The sequence below is a fragment of the Choloepus didactylus genome, chromosome 27 (genome assembly GCF_015220235.1).
Source record: "Choloepus didactylus isolate mChoDid1 chromosome 27, mChoDid1.pri, whole genome shotgun sequence".
Lineage (NCBI taxonomy): Eukaryota > Metazoa > Chordata > Mammalia > Pilosa > Megalonychidae > Choloepus > Choloepus didactylus.
In genome coordinates this window covers 18,287,057-18,305,478 of record NC_051333.1, presented here as the reverse complement: position 1 = coordinate 18,305,478, position 18,422 = coordinate 18,287,057, and the positions used below count along the sequence as shown (strand labels likewise).

Below are 18,422 nucleotides of genomic sequence, written 5' to 3'. Positions count from 1 at the left end.
AACCTTTACAGAGTTGGTAGCTGGCAGCTGCCCAATGGAATTTGGACCCACGCATTCCCAACGTTGAGTGAAACACTGTTATAAAATCTCATAATATTTACAGGTATCTCCTGTTGGCTATTTCTCCAGAGAACCCTACTAATACAATATTTAAGGTAGAAACTTAGATAAGTGATTTTAAACCTTTCTTTTCTTCTAAATACAGGCATTTAAAGCTATAAATATACCTCTAAATGCTGCTTTAACTGCATCACTCAAATTTTGCTATGCTGTCATTTTTATTCGGTTCAAAAAATTTTTAATCTCCCTTACAATTCCTTCTTTGACCCACTGGTTATTGAGAAGTGTGATATTTAATTTCCAAGTACTGGGGAACTTTGTAGATTTTTTGTTATTGGTTTTTAATTAAGGTCTCTTGTGGTTAAAGAACATATTCTGTAATATTTCAATTTTTTTGAAATGTATTGAGGCTTATTCGGTGGTCAAACAGACTATCTTAGGGAATGCCCATGTACATGAAAAGAGTTATTTTTCAGTTATGGGATATAGCGTTCTTTAAACATCAATTAGGTCATGCTGATTGATGGTGTTGTTCTCATCTCTATACTGAATTTTGTGCCTAACAGTTCTATCGATTACTAAGATATGTTATGGGTTTCCAACTATGATTGTGGATTTATATATTGATCTCTTTGGTTCTGTCACTTTTTGCTTCATGAAATTTCTGCTCCTATAATAGGTTCATACCATCATATTCCTGATGAATATACACATGCATACACAGTCTTAATAAACTGCTCTTTTATGATTATGTTAAGTCCCTCTTTATGTCTTGTAATCAATTTGTCTTGAGGTCTGCTATCTGATATTACTATAGCCATGCCAACATTCTTATGCTTATATATATATTTGGGGGAGCCAGTTTTTAAGTTAATTTCTCATCTTAGAATTTCTCTATCTTTGGATATTTGTATCCCACATTCCAAGGTGAAGGCCTGGTTTCCAAGTGTCAGGGGTGAGCTCCTTCCACCTGAACCACACGCCCCCCCCCCCCCCAAAAAAAAACAACACAAAAAAACAAAAAACAAAAAAACCAGGAGACTGCAAGCAAGCTCCGTCATCATTTCTTTTGTAGGACTGAACAGGACCTGATTCTTAAAGATTATATTTGGGATGAAAATCCATTTGGTGTTTCTAGGTGTCAGCTCAAGGTTACTTTCACACTGTTTTGATTCATCTCTTAGTTTCTGGATTCAGAGTTTTCCCTTCTTATTACCTTTTGAACTTGACTCTTTTTTTAAAAGTTTCATTAAATTGTAGATGACATTTCTGTGTATTTGTAGAAGGCTAGGCATCCATTCACATGTCTCTTTTTTTTCTGAAGTCTCTCTTATACTTTCTGTTCTTGCCCCTTACCTGAAGAATGGGGAAAAATATGGAATGATTTCCTCACCTTGTAAAAAATGTAAGGGAAGAGTGGAGAAGAGAAAAATGAGTGGGTGACACCAAATTAAACTTTCAAAGCAAGGCTTTATGACACCATTTTTCCTTCCACCAAGATTCAAGGCCTGCTCTACTCCTAGTTTCCTGTCAACCAGGACCTGTTCCACTTGCCCTTTATTTCCCCAGTGCTTTCCTGCATAGAGAAAGTAGGCTCTTGTGTGTGCTTGTTCCACCCGAGATTACTCCCATGATTTTAGTGGCCATTACATAATGGAGATATATAAACAAGACAAGGCACTGCTGGAACAAGATTACCAGAGAGTGATGAAGAAATATAATCCAGAAATGTGAGTTGGAGGAGAAGGGAGTTCACCGAGTGGCATGGTGACCTCTCTTCTTGATATGTACTAATATTGTAATGTATCAACTCTATTTCCATCTTTACTCACTAGAAAACAGGCCTGTGGACATGCTGAAAGCTTTCCCTTGTATGGGCTCCCTGAAGAACTCACTACTTAGACATCAAATCACTGTCTATTCAAGTAAGGTTCATTTGAGGACTATATGCTTATTTAATTCAAGAGAATGCATTTCTGTTTGTGGGACTGAACAAGGAGATGCTGAATGAAATATCCAATTAATAAGTGCATATTAATTAAAATTAGAAAGGAACTTTGTGAAGGCACGGGCTCATCTGGATAGAATAAAAGGAACTGGGGACCAGTTTAATGAAAGGGAATCTTGTACCCAGAAGTTTCAAGATGGGCAAAGGCTCATTTATTCTATGGTGAAAAGGACTATTTCACAAAAGAGAAGAAAGATCATTTCATCTGAGCCATGGCTTTAAGACTTGCAGGAGAGGCCCACTGCTCTTTTGGATTCATTTTTAGAAAAGTAAACAGTCCTGAGAAGACACAAAGAAGGGAGGCAAAAGAAGCCACATGAAACCCCATTTACCTTAGAGCTTCCATAATAACTTGGTTAAATAAGCTTAGTTAATTAGCAAACATTTGCTATTAAATATTAGTTTATAATCATTATGCTAAATATTAACTATTTATTAATACAGGTGGGAGAAAGAGAAGAATCAAAATACATACCTGACTAGACACATATAAAGAATTTCTCAGTCATTCATTAACATCACTTACAGAGTGATCCACTTTCACAATCAACAGTGGGAATGTTCATATAAAACCATGGCAAAAACAACAGTTCAGACAAATTCAGTTCCCAGCACACCACAACCCCACAGAGAATACATGACATTCATAACCCCACTACATCTCATAATACAAGGATACAAACTCAAACTCAGGAACCACTAGCTCCACAGTCTAAAACACAGATCATTCACAACTAGTCATTCTAAAAGTTTTGACAATTAGGCATAAACATACCTATTACCCAGTAATTACTCTACTAGGTACTTATCCAGGAGAAATGAAAACATGCTAGTTTAATTCATAATAAAACCTGGAAATACATCAAATGCTCATCAAGAGAAAACTGAATAAACAAATTGTGGCATATTCACACATGCAATGCTGTTCAGAAATAAAAAGAATTAACTACACAACATTAATGAATCTCAAAGATTAGACTGAGCTAAAAGAGGCATACTGAATTGTAGAACAGACAAAACTTAATTCACCTGTCAGAAATCGTAACTCTGGTGCTTCTGTTGTGAAACTAACTGAAAAAGGGCACGAGAAAACTTTCTGGTGGTGCTGGTATAAAACACCCACCAGGTCCGGCGTATACACACTGACCATCCGCTATGTGCCAGGTCCCGCTTTGGGCGCAAAAAGAAAAACACCAGGACATCTTCAAGGTCGCCGCCACGGCCACACCTTGGGGCTCCCCATTCACAACTCCGACCATTTGGGGGGAAACCGCGCCCAGCCCGGGGTCCCAGTTCTTGCCTCCGCCCTCCTCGGCCCGAACTCCGGTACCCGTTTCAGCCCTTCTAGACCCGGGTTCCCGGTTCCTTCCCAGACTTCTTGTTCAGCCTTCTGCTCATGGTTACATCTTCCCTTCTCGGTCCTTCTGGACCTCCCAGATCCGGGTTCCTTCTTCCCTCTTCTGCCCTCCCCAACCCCGGCTTCCGGTCGCCTCCTCCGCCCGCCCCGGCCCGGGTTTCCTGTTCCTTCTTAAACTCTCCCCGGCCGAGTTTCCGATGACTTCCTCGGTCTGTGCTCCGGTTCCCTCCTCGATCTCACCTCGCCTCCAGAGAACCATTACCCGAGCCAGCACGCCCGGAGGTCTCCACAGCCGCAACCCTCCCCAAAGGCCAGTCGTCTGCGCCTGCGCATTCTTGAGCCTACTGGAACTCCCAGGAGTCTCCCGGGCGTGGCGCGTTTTTCGCGGAGTGTAGGCTCGGCTCTCTGCTGCAACGTCTGGATATTTTCCACCGTGAACTACGTTTCCCAAAGGCCCCGGGCCGCAAAGAACTTAAACCTTTGGGTCCCTGTCCGGTGTCGTCGTGGTGGTTGGGTTTTGCTTGGTGAGTTGCGGTGACCCGAGTCGGGCTGCGGGAGGAGCTCGCGAGTCCCCGGCCCCTGGGGCGCAAATGGGACGTGTGGAGCCTGAAGCTTTTCAGGCCTGTGTGTACGTGAGCTGCGGACGGTGAAGGCTGTGGTTGCGATTGAGTGTGACAGGGTCATTGCAAGGTGTTATTGTGTGTGTGTGTGTGTGTGTGTGTGTATGTGTGTGTGTGTATCGGGATCCTGGTGTATGTGTGTCGGGGAGGCTCTGACTGATGCCTAATTGAGCTCGTGTGGGTGGTGACGGAACCTGTTGCGTGACCGCGATCTCCAGTGACGTGGGCGTGTAACACTGACCACGGGATCATGTGACAACGCTGTTGTAACTCACAACAAGTCTGAACAAGGTGGAGGGTTTTTGTGTTTGTTTATTTGTTTTTCCCCCTATGACCCTGTCAGAGTTTGGTTGTGTTTCCTGTAGAGCTTCATTTCTCCAATTCTGTGGAAGAATCTCCCTTTGTGAGTATGAATATATCTTTGCCTGTGAAGACTCCGCTACCTGCGTTAACCAGAGTGCCCTTGCAATGAAGTGGGCCTGTGATATCTTCATCTGGGCATCTTCACCCCAGTGTCCTGCATAGTGCTTAAGGAAATGGGTGCATTGATGCTGTGTGTTCCACCAAAGGGCCAATAGTAGATTCTGTGTTTTTTGGGAACATATTTCCCTGGATTCTCTGCTTCGGCCCTAACACTCTGTAGCCAGTTAGATCTAGCTGCAGAGAAATAGTCATCAGAAGGGAAGTCATGAATTTCAGCCCTAAAAAGTTCCAAGCAGAAAAATACATCCTAAGTCATGGAATGAGTATCTCAGTCTTGCAGTTGTCTCTTAAGACAGGCTCCTGGGAAGACATGAAAGGATGGATACAGGAGTAGGATTCCTTTCTAGGAGAACCACTCTTGGATGCACCTTTCCAGTTACATGATTCAAAGCCACAGGATTCCCTGAGCTGTGCCCTCCTAGAAATTGCTGTGAACTTAAATTCCACTCTAGGCATTGGTGATGCTGACCTTTCTCTCTGATAATGGAAAAAATCAACCATGTTCTAGCTTCCCTCTTACTTCCGTTCAGGTGTGTTTGTTGTGGGTGATGGAGCATATCTGGTGTAGACAGCACATTTTTATTCAGCCAGTCAGAGTCTCATGAGTCCCTTCTTCTTGGTCCTTAGTTCTACAAGAGAACACTCCTGAAGAGGAGGAGAGCATCACTACTTATTAAATGGCAAACTCAAGGTCTGTTTGTGTTTTCTCTTTGTTCTACCAAATACATTTTTGTTTTAGAAAAAATGTAATATTTGCTTTCCTTCTCCTAAATTGTCCTGCCCAATAGTGACCTATCCATTTACCTGGTCCCCAGCCCTTACATTCCCAATTAATGATGGGTCCATAGGTGTGAGTACTCTTCTCTACTACTTTTCGAAATGCCCTTCTCCTTTCCAGTTAATATTCATATACCCATTGGATAAATCATTCAAATCCTCCATGTATTCCCCCCCCCCGAAGATTCTGATGGTATAGAAATAAATCTCTTGGAGGATGTTAGAAGGTTAATTTAGAATGTGACTTATTAAGGAGAACAGTGGTTAGGTAGAATAACACTAGATATCTTTGATCTTATTCACTGACTTGATTTTCAAACAAAGCTAGGTAGGAGATGGTTTGATTGATTTCAATCCGTAAGTGACGAAGTCTGTTTTGGAGATATTTAGAGTTGGAATATGATTGAAGTTTTGGGCAGAGAGGTCTGTATCAACAAGGGCAGGGAGTTTTTCCAGAGAATGCATGAGAAGATTTGAGTTATACAACTAAGTCTTGTTAGACATTTGGCAGTGACTGTTTCAGACCACATAGTGGCGTAGATTGTGAGAGGCAGTGTGGAGTAGAAGTCTTTGAGTCTAGAGCAGCACTGCCAAATACAAAATATGATGCAAGCCACATGTATAATCTAAAATTTTCTATTAACTACATTTTAAAAAGTAAAAAGCAGAAATTAATTTTAATAATGTATTTTATTTAAACCGATATATCCAAAATGTTATTTCAATATATTTTACATTCATATTTTCATACTAGGTTTTCAAAATCCAGTGCTTATTTTATACTGATTTTCAATTTGGACACAAGTTTTCAACAGTGAAAGTGAAGTATAGTCCTACCAAAACAATAAGGTGTGTTTAATAGAAAGAAATTTTATATTGCTTTTGTATTTAAATTCAAATTAAATTAAAAATTAAGTTATTTGGTCACACTAACCGCATTTTAAAGAGTTAGTAGTTACTAAACTCTATTTTACTGTTTCTCATTGTAAAATGAAGATAATAATCATATCAATTCCTTAGAGTTTCTATGAGGATTGGATACATTAATATGGGCTGAGTCCTAAGGACCTAGTACTTAATAAGGCCTCAAGAGGAAAAAAGGTGCCATTATTATGTGAAGATTTAAATATTCACCATAAATTTTTTATAAATCAAGAACAACGAAAATCTAAAGTTAATTTTGGCACTTAAAAGGAATTTTTGAAAGCCAGAGTTGCAAATCCTAGCATAGGAATTCTTAACCTGAGGCAGTTTTACTCCATAGTGGGGCTCAAAGATCGCCCCAAACCTCTTGAAATTTTATTCAAAATTATTCTTTATATTTCATGATGTGTATTTTTCTTGGGAGAATGTCTGTAACTTTACGAAATTACATAAAGGCTACATAAGCTTAAACATTTTTGACCCAGTGGACTAGATCAAAGACTGGTACCTGAGAATGACCTTTAAGATGACCTTCAAGTCAATCACACAATATAAATGTGATATAATAAGCAGATAAGAAATAGTATAAAGTTAGTCATAAAAAATCACTAAGATGCAATTTTACATGATATTTTTATATAAGAAAACACTCAAAATTGTTAATATTGTGTATGAATCCAATTTATGGAGTGTTTTGGTTTGCTAAAGCTGCTGAAATGCAGTATACCAGAAATGGGTTGGCTTTTTCAATGGAGTTTTATTAGGTTACAGATGTACTGTTCTCAGGCCATGCAAATGTTCAAATTAAGGCATCAAGAGGAAGATATCTTCTCTGAGGAACAGCTGTTGGCATCTGGTGTTCCTCTGTCACATGTGAAGGCACAAGGCAATGTCTGCTGGTCCTTCTCTCCTGGTTCTGGTTTCAATGACTTGTCTCCAAATGTCTCTGCGTGTTTCTCTCTCTGCTTTCCCTCCAAATGTCTCTGCCTTTTATTCTCTCATAAAGTACTCCAGTAAAGGATTAAGACCCACCTTGAATTGGCTGGGTCACATCCCAACTGAAATAGCCTAACCAAAAGTCCCACCCACAATAGGTCTGCCCCCACAAGAATGGATTAAAAGAACATGGTCTTTTCTGTGGTACATAACAGACTTAAACCAGCATACCAAGATAGCATTTGTAAGCAATTTTGCAAGAATGGATCTAAAATTATATTTTAGTTATGGAATGGTAAAATGAAGGGACGAAGCTGTATGTAATAAGCATGTACTCTGTGCCAAACACATTTCTGCCTATTTAGGCACGTTTTCTTATTTAGTCTGGAAATGCCACCTACCTGAGAAAAGTCAGTGTGCCTTATCACATTGTTGAGATACAGGAAAAGAATGTTCACAAGTTGGTAGGGGTGGTTTATTTCCATCACAGATTTTCTTGATGTTCCCATTCATTTTGAAGGCCATTTTTGCTCACAATGTTCTTAAATGGAAGGAATCTCTGCCTCCAAAACTTGAAAAAAATCTTTTAAATGGAATTAGCTATCTTATATATTTCTGATGATGGAATTAATGCAAGCTTGTTGCAAAATATTCCATAATTTAAGGAACTTATGAAGTAGGCAGTTAACAATTACTCATAGCCCAATCATGAGTAAAGAATCCCATCATCAGAAATAATCACTCTTAAAAATTTGATATACATTCTTTTATACTTTTTCTCTATGTTTTTTTTTTTTTTTTTTTTTTTTTTTAATCATCATTTTATTGAGATATATTCACATACCACGCAGTCATACAAAACAAATTGTACTTTCGATTGTTTACAGTACCATTACATAGTTGTACATTCATCACCTAAATCAATCCCTGACACCTTCATTAGCACACACACAAAAATAACAAGAATAATAATTAGAGTGAAAAAGAGCAATTGAAGTAAAAAAGAACACTGGGTACCTTTGTCTGTTTGTTTCCTTCCTCTACTTTTCTACACATCCATCCATAAACTAGACAAAGTGGAGTGTGGTCCTTATGGCTTTCCCAATCCCTTTGTCACCCCTCATAAGCTACATTTTTATACAACTGTCTTCAAGATTCATGGGTTCTGGGTTGTAGTTTGATAGTTTCAGGTATCCACCACCAGCTACCCCAATTCTTTAGAACCTAAAAAGGGTTGTCTAAAGTGTGCGTAAGAGTGCCCACCAGAGTAATCTCTCGGCTCGTTTTGGAATCTCTCTGCCACTGAAGCTTATTTCATTTCCTTTCACATCCCCCTTTTGGTCAAGAAGACGTTCTCCGTCCCACGATGCCCGGTCTACATTCCTCCCCGGGAGTCATATTCCACGTTGCCAGGGAGATTCACTCCCCTGGGTGTCTGATCCCACTTAGCGGGGAGGGCAGTGATTTCACCTTTCAAGTTGGCTTAGCCAGAGAGAGAGGGCCACATCTGAGCAACAAAGAGGCATTCAGGAGGAGACTCTTAGGCACAAATATAGGGAGGCCTAGCCTCTCCTTTGCAGCAACCGTCTTCCCAAGGGTAAAACCTATGGTAGAGGGCTCAACCCATCAAACCACCAGTCCCCTATGTCTGTGGTCATGTTAGCAACCATGGAGGTGGGGTAGGCGAATACCCCTGCATTCTCCACAGGCTCCTCAAGGGGGCACTACATCTTTTTTTTCCTTGTTTTTCTTTTTTCTTTTTTTAACTTTCCCTTCTTTTTTTTTTTTTTTTTTTTTTTTAAATCATCATTTTATTGAGATATATTCACATACCACGCAGTCATACAAAACAAATTGTACTTTCGATTGTTTACAGTACCATTACATAGTTGTACATTCATCACCTAAATCAATCCCTGACACCTTCATTAGCACACACACAAAAATAACAAGAATAATAATTAGAGTGAAAAAGAGCAATTGAAGTAAAAAAGAACACTGGGTACCTTTGTCTGTTTGTTTCCTTCCCCTACTTTTCTACACATCCATCCATAAACTAGACAAAGTGGTGTTTGGTCCTTATGGCTTTCCCAATCCCATTGTCACCCCTCATAAGCTACATTTTTATACAACTGTCTTCGAGATTCATGGGTTCTGGGTTGTAGTTTGATAGTTTCAGGTATCCACCACCAGCTACCCCAATTCTTTAGAACCTAAAAAGGGTTGTCTAAAGTGTGCATAAGAGTGCCCACCAGAGTGACCTCTCGGCTCCTTTTGGAATCTCTCTGCCACTGAAGCTTATTTCATTTCCTTTCACATCCCCCTTTTGGTCAAGAAGATGTTCTCCGTCCCACGGTGCCAGGTCTACATTCCTCCCTGGGAGTCATATTCCACGTTGCCAGGGAGATTCACTTCCCTGGGTGTCTGATCCCACGTAGGGGGGAGGGCAGTGATTTCACCTTTCAAGTTGGCTTAGCCAGAGAGAGAGGGCCACATCTGAGCAACAAAGAGGCATTCAGGAGGAGACTCTTAGGCACAAATACAGGGAGGCCTAGCCTCTCCTTTGCAGCAACCGTCTTCCCAAGGGTAAAACTTATGGTAGAGGGCTCAACCCATCAAACCACCAGTCCCCTATGTCTGTGGTCATGTTAGCAACCATGGAGGTGGGGTAGGCGAATACCCCTGCATTCTCCACAGGCTCCTCAAGGGGGCACTACATCTTTTTTTTTTTTTTTTTTCCCCTTGTTTGTCTTTTTTCTTTTTTTTTTTTTTTTTTTTTTTTTTTTAACTTTCCCTTCTTTTTTCAAATCACCTGTATGAAAAAAAAAGTTAAAAAGAAAACAAACATACAATAAAAGAGCATTTCAAAGAGACCATAGCAAGGGAGTAAGAAAAAGACAACTAACCTAAGATAACTGCTTAACTTCCAACATGTTCCTACTTTACCCCAAGAAAGTTACATAATATAGCAACATTTCAGTGAACTTGTTCCTACTACAACCATCAGAAATTAACAGACCATAGTCATTTCTGGGCATCCCCAGAACGTTAAGTAGCTTATCTGTTCTTCCTGGATTATTGTTCCCCCTTCCTTAATTGCTCTCTACTGCTAGTTCCCCTACATTCTACATTATAAACCATTTGTTTTACATTTTTCAAAGTTCACATTAGTGGTAGCATATAATATTTCTCTTTTTGTGCCTGGCTTATTTCGCTCAGCATTATGTCTTCAAGGTTCATCCATGTTGTCATATGTTTCACCAGATCGTTCCTTCTTACTGCCGCGTAGTATTCCATCGTGTGTATATACCACATTTTATTTATCCACTCATCTGTTGAAGGACATTTGGGTTGTTTCCATCTCTTGGCAATTGTGAATAATGCTGCTATGAACATTGGCGTGCAGATATCTGTTCGTGTCACTGCTTTCCGATCTTCCGGGTATATACCGAGGAGTGCAATCGCTGGATCGAATGGTAGCTCTATATCTAGTTTTCTAAGGAACTGCCAGACTGACTTCCAGAGTGGCTGAACCATTATACAGTCCCACCAACAATGAATAAGAGTTCCAATTTCTCCACATCCCCTCCAGCATTTGTAGTTTCCTGTTTGTTTAATGGCAGCCATTCTAACCGGTGTTAGATGGTATCTCATTGTGGTCTTAATTTGCATCTCTCTAATAGCTAGTGAAGCTGAACATTTTTTCATGTGTTTCTTGGTCATTTGTATTTCCTCTTCAGAGAACTGTCTTTTCATATCTTTTGCCCATTTTATAATTGGGCTGTCTGTACTATTGTCATTGAGTTGTAGGATTTCTTTGTATATGCAAGATATCAGTCTTTTGTCAGATACATGGTTTCCAAAAATTTTTTCCCATTGAGTTGGCTGCCTCTTTACCTTTTTGAGAAATTCCTTTGAGGTGCAGAAACTTCTAAGCTTGAGGAGTTCCCATTTATCTATTTTCTCTTTTGTTGCTTGTGCTTTGGGTGTAAAGTCTAGGAAGTGGCCTCCTAATACAAGGTCTTGAAGATGTTTTCCTACATTATCTTCTAGGAGTTTTATGGTACTTTCTTTTATATTGAGATCTTTGGTCCATTTTGAGTTAATTTTTGTGTAGGGGGTGAGGTAGGGGTCCTCTTTCATTCTTTTGGATATGGATATCCAACTCTCCCAGCCCCATTTGTTGAAAAGACCATTATGGCTCAGTTCGGTGACTTTGGGGGCCTTATCAAAGATCAGTCGGCCATAGATCTGAGGGTCTATCTCTGAATTCTCAATTCGATTCCATTGATCTATATGTCTATCTTTGTGCCAGTACCATGCTGTCTTGGCAACTGTGGCTTTATAATAAGCTTCAAAGTCAGGGAGTGTAAGTCCTCCCACTTCGTTTTTCTTTTTTAGAGTGTCTTTAGCAATTCGAGGCATCTTCCCTTTCCAAATAAATTTGATAACTAGCTTTTCCAAGTCTGCAAAGTAGGTTGTTGGAATTTTGATTGGGATTGCATTGAATCTGTAGATGAGTTTGGGTAGAATTGACATCTTAATGACATTTAGCCTTCCTATCCATGAACATGGAATATTTTTCCATCTTTTAAGGTCCCCTTCTATTTCTTTTAGTAGAGTTATGTAGTTTTCTTTGTATAGGTCTTTTACATCTTTGGTTAAGTTGATTCCTAGGTACTTGATTTTTTAGTTGCTATTGAAAATGGTATCTTTTTCTTGAGTGTCTCTTCAGTTTGTTCATTTCTAGCATATAGAAACATTACTGACTTATGTGCATTAATCTTGTATCCCGCTACTTTGCTAAATTTGTTTATTAGCTCTAGTAGGTGTATCGTTGATTTCTCAGGGTTTTCTAGATATAAGATCATATCATCTGCAAACAATGACAGTTTTACTTCTTCTTTTCCAATTTGGATGCCTTTTATTTCTTTGTCTTGCCGGATTGCCCTGGCTAGCACTTCCAGCACAATGTTGAATAACAGTGGTGACAGCGGGCATCCTTGTCTTGTTCCTGATCTTAGAGGGAAGGCTTTCAGTCTCTCACCATTGAGTACTATGCTGGCTGTGGGTTTTTCATATATGCTCTTTATCATGTTGAGGAAGTTTCCTTCAATTCCTACCTTTTGAAGTGTTTTTATCAAAAAGGGATGTTGGATTTTGTCAAATGCTTTTTCAGCATCTATTGAGATGATCAATTGATTTTTCCCTTTCGAGTTTTTAATGTGTTGTAATACATTGATTGTTTTTCTGATGTTGAACCATCCTTGCATGCCTGGAATGAACCCCACTTGGTCATGGTGTATGATTTTTTTAATGTGTCTTTGGATTCGATTTGCAAGTATTTTGTTGAGGATTTTTGCATCTATATTCATTAGGGAGATTGGCCGGTAGTTTTCCTTTTTTGTAGCATCTTTGCCTGGTTTTGGTATTAGATTGATGTTAGCTTCATAAAATGAGTTAGGTAGTGTTCCATTTTTTTCAATGTTTTGAAAGAGTTTGAGTAAGATTGGTGTCAGTTCTTTCTGGAAAGTTTGGTAGAATTCCCCTGTGAAGCCATCTGGCCCTGGGCATTTATTTGTGGGAAGATTTTTGATGACTGATTGGATCTCTTTGCTTGTGATGGGTTGGTTGAGGTCTTCTGTTTCTTCTCTGGTCAGTCTAGGTTGTTCATATGTTTCCAGGAAATTGTCCATTTCTTCTACATTATCCAGTTTTGTTGCCATACAGTTGTTCATAATATCCTCTTATAATTTTTTTAATTTCTTCAGGATCTGCAGTTATGTCACCTTTTTCATTCATTATTTTGTTTATATGGGTCTTCTCTCTTTTTGATTTTGTCAGTCTAGCTAGGGGCTTGTCAATCTTGTTGATCTTCTCAAAGAACCAACTTTTGGTGATATTTATCCTTTCTATTGTTTTTTTGTTCTCTATGTCATTTATTTCTGCTTTAATCCTTGTTATTTCTTTTCTTCTACTTGGTTTAGGATTGGTTTGCTGTTCATTTTCTAGCTTCTTCAGTTGATCCATTAGTTCTTTGATTTTGGCTCTTTCTTCCTTTTTAATATATGCGTTTAGTGCTATAAATTTCCCCCTTAGCACTGCTTTTGCTGCATCCCATAGGTTTTGGTATGTTGTGTTCTCATTTTCATTCGTCTCTATATATTTAGCAATTTCTCTTGCTATTTCTTCTTTAACCCACTGATTGTTTAGGAGTGTGTTGTTTAACCTCCAGGTATTTGTGAATTTTCTAAGTCTCTGATGGTTATTGACTTCTAATTGTATTCCATTGTGGTCAGAGAATGTGCTTTGAATAATTTCAATCTTTTTAAATTTATTGAGGCTTGTTTTATGTCCCAGCATATGATCTATTCTGGAGAAAGTTCCGTGAGCACTAGAAAAGTATGTGTATCCTGGTGATTTGGGATGTAATGTCCTGTAGATGTCTGTTAAATCTAATTCATTTATCAGATTGTTTAGGTTTTCAATTTCCTTATTGGTCTTCTGTCTGGTTGATCTATCTATAGGAGAGAGTGATGTGTTGAAGTCTCCCACAATTATTGTGGAAACATCAATTGCTTCCTTTAGTTTTGCCAATGTTTCTCTCATGTATTTGTGGCACCTTGATTGGGTGCATAGACATTTACGATTGTTATTTCTTCTTGCTGAATTGCCCCTTTTATTAGTATGTAGTGGCCTTCTTTGTCTCTCAAAACATCCCTGCATTTGAAGTCTATTTTATCTGAGATTAATATTGCTACACCTGCTTTCTTTTGGCTGTAGCTTGCATGAAATATTTTTTTCCATCCTTTCACTTTCAATTTCTTTGTGTCCCTGTGTCTAAGATGAGTCTCTTGTATGCAACATATTGATGGTTCATTTTTTTTGATCCATTCTGCGAATCTATATCTTTTAATTGGGGAGTTTAATCCATTTACATTCAACGTTAAAACCGTGAAGGCATTTCTTGAATCGGCCATCTTATCCTTTGGATTATGTTTGCCATATTTTTCCCTCTCTCTATTAATATCCTTTATTGTACCCATACCGAATCTCTTTAGTACTGAACCTTTCTCCAAGTCTCTCTGTCCTGTCTTTGTTTCTCTGTCTGTAGGGCTCCCTTTAGTATCTCCAGTAGGGCAGGTCTCTTGTTAGCAAATTCTCTCAGCATTTCTTTGTCTGTGAAAAATTTAAGCTCTCCCTCAAATTTGAAGGAGAGCTTTGCTGGATAAAGTATTCTTGGCTGGAAATTCCTCTCTCTCAGAATTTTAAATATGTCGTGCCATTGCCTTCTCGCCTCCATGGTGGCTGCTGAGTAGTCACTACTTAGTCTTATGCTGTTTCCTTTGTATGTGGTGAATTGCTTTTCTCTTGCTGCTTTCAGAACTTGCTCCTTCTCTTCTATGTTTGACAGTGTGATCAGTATATGTCTCGGAGTGGGTTTTTTTGGATTTATTCTATTCGGAGTTCGCTGAGCATTTATGATTTGTGTATTTATGTTGTTTAGAAGATTTGGGAAGTTTTCCCCAACAATTTCTTTGAATACTCTTCCTAGACCTTTACCCTTTTCTTCCCCTTCTGGGACACCAATGAGTCTTGTATTCGGACGCTTCATATTATCTATCATATCCCTGAGGTCCATTTCGAGTTTTTCAATTTTTTTCCCCATTCTTTCTTTTATGCTTTCATTTTCCATTCTGTCATCTTCCAGGTCACTGATTCGTTGTTCAACTTCCTCTAGTCTTGTACTATGAGTGTCCAGAATCTTTTTAATTTGGTCAACAGTTTCTTTAATTTCCATAAGATCATCCATTTTTTTATTTAGTCTTGCAATGTCTTCTTTATGCTCTTCTAGGGTCTTCTTGATTTCCTTCATATCCCGTACTAGGGTCTCATTGTTCATCTTTAGTTCTTTGAGTAGCTGCTCTAGGTGTGTCTCTTCTGGTCTTTTGATTTGGGTGCTTGGGCTTGGGTTATCCATATCGTCTGGTTTTTTCATATGCTTTATAATTTTCTGTTGTTTTTGGCCTCGTGGCATTTGCTGTCCTTGATAGGGTTCTTTAGGGTTTGTAGACCAGTTGAAGTCCTTATCTCTAATTTATCAGATCTACAGCTTCGTGGAGTACACTTTCTCTAACTAACCAGCAGGTGGCGTCCACGAGCCACCTGTTCTCCACAAGCCAGATCTCCCCTGCTTAGCCTTTTTGGTGAGTGGGGGAGTGAGTCTTGTGGGGCCCAATTGGTGTCCCAAGCTTGCGTGTGTAGTTGGTGTTGCCTGCCCTGTATGTGGAGGGTGTTTCTGGGCAGTCGGGGAGGGGGGGTGGCCCTAACAATCAAATCTCCCTGATGATCCTAGAGTTTTAAAGCTACTGCAATAGTCTAATCCTTCAGTTCAGTCCTGCCACAGTTTGTCTCTGCCACTGACCCACAAGTCTTTGGTATTGGCGTATGGCTCCTGAGACTTGCAAGTGGGCCCCTCTTCCAGGCTGTGCACCCCGGGTCCTCTGTTGAGGGATGACTGTGCTATGTCACAGGTGAGTGCCGTCCCCCCAGGGCAGTTCTGGGCTGCTGGGCTGTGTTGGGAGGCTCCCAGTCTGCTCAAATGATGGCTGAATGGGGCTCTGTTAATTCACACTGCTCCCCCTTCCCAGCTCTGGGACATTCAGCTGAGGTTGCAGGGAAGGCTAATGTCCACGCCCAGTTTTGTGGTGTGTGCCTGTTATTTGAAGCACTTCCGTCATACTGGGTTGTCTGGGGCAGCTCTGGGCTATGGGGCTGGCGATGGGCAGGAGTGTTTCCTGTCCACCAGGATGGTGGCTGTGAGCGGACACCCCCCTTTTCTTGGGAAGTTGTGTTGTTTAGTGAATTTTCTCAGCCACTGGATTATTGCCTTTTGTCTCAGAGCTCTCTTATTTCTGCTCTTGACTTGACGTGCCCAAATTTCAATTCTTTGAAGCTTTCTGTATTGAGCTTCTTAGAGTAATTGTTTTAGAAAAAGCAAAAAGGATTTTAAAAAAAAAAAAAAAAAAAAAAAAAAAAAAAAAAAAAAAAAAAAAACGGCCCTCCTCAGAGATCTAATGGGTTATTGAAATGCTAATAGACAAAGCAACCAGGGCCATTAAGGAAAGGTGCCCTGGGCAGAGAGATCAGCCTTGCTTCGGGATTTGCATATGCGCCTCAAGGCCTGATCTCCGCCCTTCCCCTTTCTGTGTTCACCAGAACTCCAAAAATCCTCTGCTTTTACTTTGGAGCTTCTCGTGTTGTTTTCCTTCTATGCCCGTCTCCTCTCTGCTGGGCTGGCTGCTCTCAGAGTCTCTGGTGTCTGGCCTCAGTCTATCTATGGTTGGAGTTTGAATCAGTAGAATGAGTTTCCGATGAGAGCAGCCACTGCAATTCTCCCTTCTCCTTCCTGGAGCTGACAGCCCCTCCTCCCCCGGGACTGAGCCTGGCAGGGAGGGGCGCGGGTCCCCTGGCCGCAAAAACTTACAGATTTCGCTGATCTCAGCAGTTCCACGTTTTCATGAGTGTTGTATGAAGTATGCCCAAAGACAGATTGCTCTGTGGTGTCCAGTCCACGCAGTTCCTGGCTTTTTACCTACTTTCCTGGAGGAGTAACTAAAACATACAGCTCACCAGTCTGCCATCTTGCCCCGCCTCTCTATGTTTTTATTTTATTTCTCTCAAAAACAATCATACTAATTTGCCACATAAAGGACATAGAGGCACAATTTTATTACACTTCTTAGGGATAAGAAGAAAGTGCCAATGGTCAGCATCTGATTTGACGAACCTAAGATTTTAAAACTCTTGAATTACATGGGCACCAATTAAACGATTGCCAGGGCAACAAATTGTGAATTAAGACTGCTGTTCAGAGTTGCATATTTTTGGAGGTTTGTGCTTTCCTTCATAGGACACAGGAATGATCTGTGAAGTCCAGGTATCGTAGAAGACCCCATTATACAAATTACACATGAAAGGACACATTTATAAAAACAGAAATACAATAAAATGATAATAGTTATAAATATGCACAAAGTCTCTGTTGGATAGAGGAACAAGATCAAGCCTTTTATTATTATGCTCAAGTTGTCACCTAATATGATTAGATTATTTGAGCTAGTTTTATGACTCTGCAGCTGTGGGAGGAGGGCAAGGGGCTATATTCTTTTTTCTGAGAATCTTTGGGACAAATATCTTTAATGAGGAAGCAATGCAATCTCACGGCTGGGCTCTGAAATGATTAGTTACCGTTAGAAGGAAGAACAGGCCTAACTATCTCAAATTTCACTATCAGGTAAAGCAGAAATGAAGAAGGGAATTTTTAAAAAGGATAATGATACAAGGGACATGAAACATTTTCTACAGTTTTATAAATTAATAGCCAGCTTTTCTTAGGCATTATTAGGTACTTGTTATGTGCCATTGAACATGCTTTATGTGACTTATCTCATTTGATCCAGACAGCAACACTTTGAGGTAGGTCCTACTATTCTTCACATTTTACTGAAGAGGAAATAAAAACAGTTAAGCAATTTAGGAAAAGATCACACAATTGGTGACAGCCAAAGATTAGGTTCACAAACTGAATTTTGGATGATAGTTTCTGTGTTCTTTATGATATTATACAACCTCCAATCATGTATAAAATCTCATTTCCTGACTAATTACTCAAAAATGTTCATCCTCAACCTTTACTATTGACTAATGTCATCATTATTAACTACTTCATAGATATTAATGACATGTAACCCACCATAATTTATTTAACTTGTCATCCACTCTTAGTTTTAATTTTTTTTATTAGAGCAGTTGTAGGTTTATAGAAAAATCCTGCAGAAAGACCAGAGTTCCCATACCCTCCCCCCTCATACACACAATTTTCCCTATTAACATTTTTAATTAGTGTGGTATCTTTATTACAATTGCTGAAACAATGCTATTATAATTATACTATTAACTGTAGTCCATAGTTTACACTAGTGTTCGCTCTTTGTGTTGTACAGTTCTATGTGTTGTCGTTTTTTTAATTTTTATTTTGGTAACATACACAACCTAAAATATCACATCTAACCACTTTCAAATATGCAGTTCAAGGTGTTAAATAGATTCATAATGTTTGCTACCATCACCACCATCCATTGTCAAAACTTTTCTGTTACCCCAAAGAGAAATTCCATATCCATTGAACATTAATTTCCCATTTCCCACCCTTACCCCAACCCTTGTTAACCTGTATTTTAGTTTCTAACTCTAT

At 39.5% G+C, this 18,422-nt stretch overlaps 1 protein-coding gene and 1 long non-coding RNA gene across 3 annotated transcripts in view; one reads left to right on the top strand and one right to left on the bottom strand.

Annotated features, from left to right (window-relative positions):
• LOC119521708 overlaps positions 1–3,742 on the bottom strand; it is a 29,892-nt gene extending 26,150 nt beyond the window's left edge. Inside the window, exon 1 of one of the 2 annotated variants that reach the window (XR_005214403.1) lies at positions 3,666–3,742. This is a non-coding gene — a long non-coding RNA (uncharacterized LOC119521708). Of the gene's footprint in view, positions 1–3,398; positions 3,480–3,665 lie in introns of those variants that run through there. The other variant, XR_005214402.1, reaches the window with a different exon arrangement.
• LOC119521689 (zinc finger protein 260) overlaps positions 3,581–18,422 on the top strand; it is a 129,351-nt gene continuing 114,509 nt past the window's right edge. Inside the window, exons 1-2 of the mRNA XM_037820266.1 lie at positions 3,581–3,949; positions 5,156–5,219. Of these exons, the coding sequence (XP_037676194.1) occupies positions 5,206–5,219 (14 nt within the window). The 5' untranslated portion in view covers positions 3,581–3,949; positions 5,156–5,205. The remainder of the gene's footprint in view (positions 3,950–5,155; positions 5,220–18,422) is intronic.